This window comes from Mobula hypostoma, chromosome 11 (genome assembly GCF_963921235.1).
Source record: "Mobula hypostoma chromosome 11, sMobHyp1.1, whole genome shotgun sequence".
NCBI classification, from domain to species: domain Eukaryota; kingdom Metazoa; phylum Chordata; class Chondrichthyes; order Myliobatiformes; family Myliobatidae; genus Mobula; species Mobula hypostoma.
The window spans coordinates 60,884,638-60,890,637 of NC_086107.1; the positions used below are offsets into that span (position 1 = coordinate 60,884,638).

The 6,000-nt window shown below is 42.5% G+C and overlaps 1 protein-coding gene across 3 annotated transcripts in view; it reads left to right on the plus strand.

Moving 5' to 3' along the window:
• ighmbp2 (immunoglobulin mu DNA binding protein 2) overlaps positions 1-5,446 on the plus strand; it is a 79,561-nt gene extending 74,115 nt beyond the window's left edge. For all 3 annotated transcript variants that reach the window (XM_063062169.1, XM_063062170.1, XM_063062168.1), the window contains one exon: positions 4,836-5,446. In XM_063062169.1, the coding sequence (XP_062918239.1) occupies positions 4,836-5,030 (195 nt within the window). In that variant the 3' untranslated portion in view covers positions 5,031-5,446. The remainder of the gene's footprint in view (positions 1-4,835) is intronic.
• Positions 5,447-6,000: the final 554 nt, after the last annotated feature.

The window sequence follows — 6,000 nt, forward strand, 5'->3', positions numbered from 1 at the left end:
TTTATTCTGAAACTATGCCTTCTAATTTTATATTCCTTCAAAAGGGAAGACATCTCAGCATCTATCTTGCTATACCTCCTCAGAAATCTATATATGCTTTAATAAGATCATCTCTCTCTTGCATAAACACCAATGATTATAGCAGATTATGCTTAAATTTTCCTCCAAGATAGCTCCTTTCATCCCAGGAATAAATCTAGTAAATCTCTGAATTGCCTCCTGTGCAAGTTAAATCCCTTCTTAAAAACCTGTGGCAAAGACACTCTTGTGGACAAAGTGGGAGGAGCCAACATTCTGCCTAAGGTTTCAAAATATAAGAGAAATGTATATAATATACATCCTGAAATTCTTTTTCTTCGCAAACATCCACAAAAACAGAGGAGTGCCCCAAAGAATGAATGACAGTTAAAACTTTCGAACCCCAAAGCCCCCCCACCAATTCATCCTCTCACGCACAAGCAGCAGAAAGGCAATGACCTCCCCCCCCCACCAGCAGAAAAGCATCAGTGCCCTCCACCGAGCACTCAAGTGTGCAGCAAGCATCAATAAAGACACAGATTTGCAGTACCCCAAAAGCTGCTCATTTACCCGATAATTCCTCATACCACAGGCTGTCTCTCCCTGATAAGGGAAAAAGAGGTGTCCCCGTTTCACAGCGAGAGGGGAGATATAACAAGCAACTTGCTGATTTACGATGTTAAAAGTTTGTGACGTCGCTTTTTCTGAGCTCTGCGCCCAGAGAGTTGGTCGCAGAAAGGCACAGCTTTCTGGACACACAACCCACACAGCTGCTACTCCGATGTTCCGTGTTCTTCCGCAACACTTCAGTCAGGGCCACCGGCCTAGAATCAGCCTGTCTCTAGAGCCACGAAAATCTGGCACCCTGAAGGCGCTCGAGCCTTCCAGGCTGCGTCCTTGGGACATCAAAAAGCACCCGGTCATGTGGCCCTGAGAACGGGTCCCATTCCCGCAAAGAACCAAAGTCACAGTGTAATTCCAGGTCAGGATCTTCAAAAGAACCTTGAAAAGGAAAAAAAAAGAGATATCAAAGGGCTGTTTCCGAAGATTCAAGCAAAGGAGTTACTGCTTAGCTCCACCCTTGTACATGCACACACCTTTTGCTACTAGTGCGCAGAGGAATTTAAACTGCGCACAAAAGGTTGTCACCCTCTACCTTGTTGGCATGTTAAGTATATTTCACGAATGTACATAATCCCATTTCCTTTTTCAGTTTCTGATGCGGACGGTGTTTGCAATCATGGAGTTTGCAATGATTTGTTTACAGATTTTAGAAATGGCTTTTTTATACTGTTTTATTAAAGAAATTATGGATTCATTATTTTGAATTCCGAAGAAGCAAAGGGCATGAAGCATAAAAGATCTTTTTGCTCATTTAAAGCGGAATGGCTTAATGGAACAGTAGAAATGGCTACACTGGAAGCTCATGGGGTCAGGAACGTGCAGCTACGAGAAATATTTATGTACAATACAGAAACTGGTGTTACTTGTGTGTATTGTCACAATGCAAAAGTTGCTGGAGAATTTGCAAGTGAGAAGAAGTGGAGTGATATTTGCAAACTTGACTGTTTAAAGCATCATTTAGCAAGCAAATCACATATGGACGGTGGTCAAAAGCTCTGGCAAGAAAGTCCTTTGTTACCCGCTACAGGCCTGCTACATATGTTTTGTAAGAGTGCAAATGAACGAGAGTGAAAACAATCAAACCGAGAATAGATCAAAGTTCTTATTGACAGTATTTTGCTAGCTGTTAAAATGAGTATCTCTATATATAAAATTCAGAGCACACATGTTGCTGTCACTGGGCAAAAAAATTGCATAGCACAAGACTTTTGCACACGCTGGCCATTGCTTCTGGTCAAGATAGAGGGAGCATTGGGAGGAACCAAAGGAAAAGTTGTCGAGGGTGAGGACCAATTCTGCCAGACGGCGGAGTGTAGTGATGGAGGGAACTGGTTGGTTCTTTTATTGAGGGAAAAAAGGGAGAGCTTTAAAGCCTTTGTGATAGGGGATAAAAGTATATAGGGACTGAGCATCCATGGTGAAAATAAGGTGGTCAGGATCAGTGAATTGAAAGATACTAAGGAGATTGAAGAGCGTGAGAAGTATTGTGGATGTAGGTGGGAAGGGACTGTACCAAGGAGGTTAGAATGGAGTCGAGGTGTTAGGACATGAGTTCATTGGAGCAGGAGCAGGCGCAGGCAGAATCATTGGGCCCACCCAGACAGTCAGGTTTGTAGATAATAGGTAGGAGGTAGAAGCAAACTATGAGTTTGGTGGCAGTGGACAGGAGTTTGCCAGAGTTGATGAGGTCAGTGATGGTGTTGGAGGCAGTTTTCTGATGGTCTGAAGTGGGATCCTCTTCAAGGGGTCTGAGACTTGCCACCTGGCCTCAGGAAGGTAGAGGTCAGTCTGCCACACTACAACAGCACCCCTTTTATCTGCAGGACAATGTATATTGTCTTCTTGCAGGCAGCCACAAAACAAAGAAGCACAATAGTATTCAGGAAAAAAACCCATACCAAAATGACAGTCAAACATACAGCGTGCGGAGAAATCATACAAACAATAAAAAAAGAGCAATCAAGCAATCCACAGAACATGAACAGCAGAGTCCCTGAAAGGAAGTCCACAGATACTTAGCCAGTTCAGTGCTGCAGCTGGTCCAGGAGCCCGATGGCTGCAGGCCACAGCCATGGAGCTAGGTTCAGCGCTGAGGCAAGTAAAGCCTCACAGAGTAGTCCTTTGCCCTCAGCCTCGAAACCTTAAACTTTTTAAACTGGCTCGGTGCTTAAGTCGGCCAAAGATAGGTTCATTACCTGCTCTCGGGTTTGGGCCCAGGCCTTCACTCAGTCTGGCCCCAAAATCCACTCCAGCAATGGCCGCCCCGGCTGTAACTGTATTCTCGAGAGTCCAGTTCGCCAAACCCTACAGGATACCACAACACCACCAGGTCATGCAGACTGTTCAAAAGCACCCCTCCCAACAGCAAATGAAAGGCTGCGGATTAAAGTGATCGTAGCCCTGAGAAAGTGTATTAGTAGAATTGTCAGTAGTTTGTTAACTGTCTGCAAAGCACTGGTGTGTCTCACCAGCACCATCTTCGCCAGGAAAATCCAGTGGTGCAGTAGACAAGAAATAGTGATGATGTACTGATTCAAATCAACAGTAATTTGAACCAGTGTGTTATTGGTGGAATTCCTATGCAATCACTGCCCTCTTCCCTCTTGGTGACAGTGCTTAGGTTTGAAAAAGTAGATAACAAATTGACATACTACATGTTGTGGATAGAACCCACTGCAGCTATAATATTCATATTTCAGAAGGAGGAATTAAAATTTAAGATTACAGAAGTGTTTGGAACTCTTTATCTCCTTCCTTTCCAACAATATACAGTGTAGTTGTATGGAAACAGGCCCCTTGGCCTATCTGGTCCATGATAACCAAAATGTCTATCCAAGCTGGTCCCATTTTCCTTCATATTAGCACATAACTTCTTCATCTTTCCTCATTCAGGTACCTATTCAGTTGTTGAGGCCTCCATTGGTCAGAATTAACCATGGATATTGTGTCCTAGCTGTTGAGATACTCAAACCTGAGCAGTACGATATGGAGAGCCAGCTGTCGCCAATTTAGCAAGACCCCCCCACCACACACATTTGATGAACCCAAAGGAATGGCAGAGACTGATACGGTTTGGTACCAGCAATGTTGGAGCAGTTGCCAATCAGCTTTGAACTCAATGTAGGACTCCCTTGGGGACTCCAGCTCCAGAGTTTTCCCTCAGGGTTCACTCCTGAAGTGTTCCCCATGAGTGAGGATAGCCACAAGGTAGCAGTGGTTTGAGATCAGAGTTTTCCTTCTCCTAGGTGAGCTGCCAACCACGGCTGATGAGCCCCATCTGCCTGAAGCGACTTGTTTTAAGGCGCCCGTAACTTGCCTTCGCCTCTTCTCCTGTCAGTGGAAACGGTTCCACCTGACTTAGTAGCTAAACCATACATGAAGGGCAGGAGCTGGACCTGGTTGTCAGAGGCTATTTGAGATGCATGCCATTGGGAGCATTTAATAGGTAGTGGGAGCTTATCCCCATTCCCAGCCCTGGCTATAACAACTTTAAGGAACCTATTCAACTGTCTTTTAAAAGTTGTTACTTTACCAGCCTCATCCACTTTTTCTGACAGGTCATTCCACATAAATATCATCCTTTGTGGGGGGAAAAAAAGTTGCCCTTCAAGTCCCTATTAAATATTTCCCCTCTCACCTTAAACTTATGCCCCCTTCTAGTTCTTGATTTGCCAATGCTGAGGACAAAGAATTGAGTTCATTCACTCTATCTACTGTATGCCCCTCATAATTTTATACATCTCGATAAGATCGCTTCACAGTCTTTTACGCTCCAAGGAATAAAACCCTAGCCTGACCAACATCTCCCTGTAACTCAATCCCTCAAGTCTTCGGAACACCCTTGTAAACTTTTCTGCAATCTTTCCACTGCTATGTAATTTTTTTTGTCATCACCTACCGTGGTATCGTTGTAGAATTATGATGTGCAGCATTTGTTAATATTACTTTATTTTCCTCTTGTGGGTGATGCCTGATCAGTGTTTTTATATTCCCATCACTCATATTGTTTTTAGTGAAGATTTTCATTTGTGAAATTTGGATGACCACTTAGGATTTGATCTTCTCAATACTTCTCAAGCAAGATTCTTAGGCTTGTATGGCTTTCATTGTTTTCCTTTTCTTGATTATGCAGCCATTTCTGTCCTCAATGTTATGAATAGTGTAAAATTCTCTCATCTTTGTTGTCCTTCTAGGTTCATGGATGTAGTGCACATGCCAAAGCACACGCCCGAAAACTCATCAGCAGAGAAGGTATCCTATACGCAGGCAGCGGCTCTAAGGACAAAACATTAGATCCAGTGAAGAGGGCTCATCTACAGAGAAAACTGGGAAAGAAAATTGATCAGCTAGCTAGCCAACGAAGTGCCAAAAAGGAAAGTAAAAATTGAAGTATGATGCTGTACCATAAATTTAATTAAGAACCTATTTATTTCACATTTTCTAACATTATCAACGTAACTTCTAGGAAACAGTAATAAATATTTTTGATTACACTAAAATAATTATGAAAAGTAACTTTGATGGCTTTGCTGTGAATGTTACGGATTGTATAGTAATGGGCATTGTTGAGGCACAATTTCTCATTCTTTTAGTGGCAACTGATGTTGGGAAAGCCAGCAAAAACTACAAGTAATAATCCAGGCATCAATTCCAATGTGATGGATAGCAATCATCTGTAGCAATCAGGTGGTCATTATTGATCATTTAACTGTGTTTGAAAACATCTGTAACATAATGGAAATTGATAGATTGGGACTACTTATTTCCAAATGTTTTACTGATCAGTAAAAGTATTATAAATATTTGTCAATATCTACAGAACTATTTTCTATTTCCCCAATTTAAAAATAAACTTAATTAATTTCTGACTGAACTTTCCTAGATGTGCAAGCTATTAATACACCTCCAGACTTGCATGGTTCCACAGTTGTTCTAAGAGATAACATTGACTATGAGGAGAACTTGAACAGGGGTCTTAAAGGATAGGTACCCAAGTTCAGATATTTCAAACTTCTAAGGAAGTAGATGTGCTTTCCTCATAATTGCACTAATGTGCTTGGCCCAGGACAGATTCTCCGAAATGCTTAACACTGAGCTATTTAAAGTTGCTAAGCCTCTCCACCTCTCTGATGCTCCAATGAGGACTGGCTCATGGACCTCTGATTTCCTCTTCCTGAAGTCAGTAATCAGCTCTTTGGTTTTGCTGACGTTGAGTGAGAGGTTGTTGTTATGGCACCACTCAGCCAGATTTTCAGTCTCCCTCCTGTATGCCGATCTGTCACCACCTTTGATTCAGCCAATGACAGTGATGGCTTCAGCAAACTTAAATATGGCATTGCAGCAGTGCTTAGCCTCACA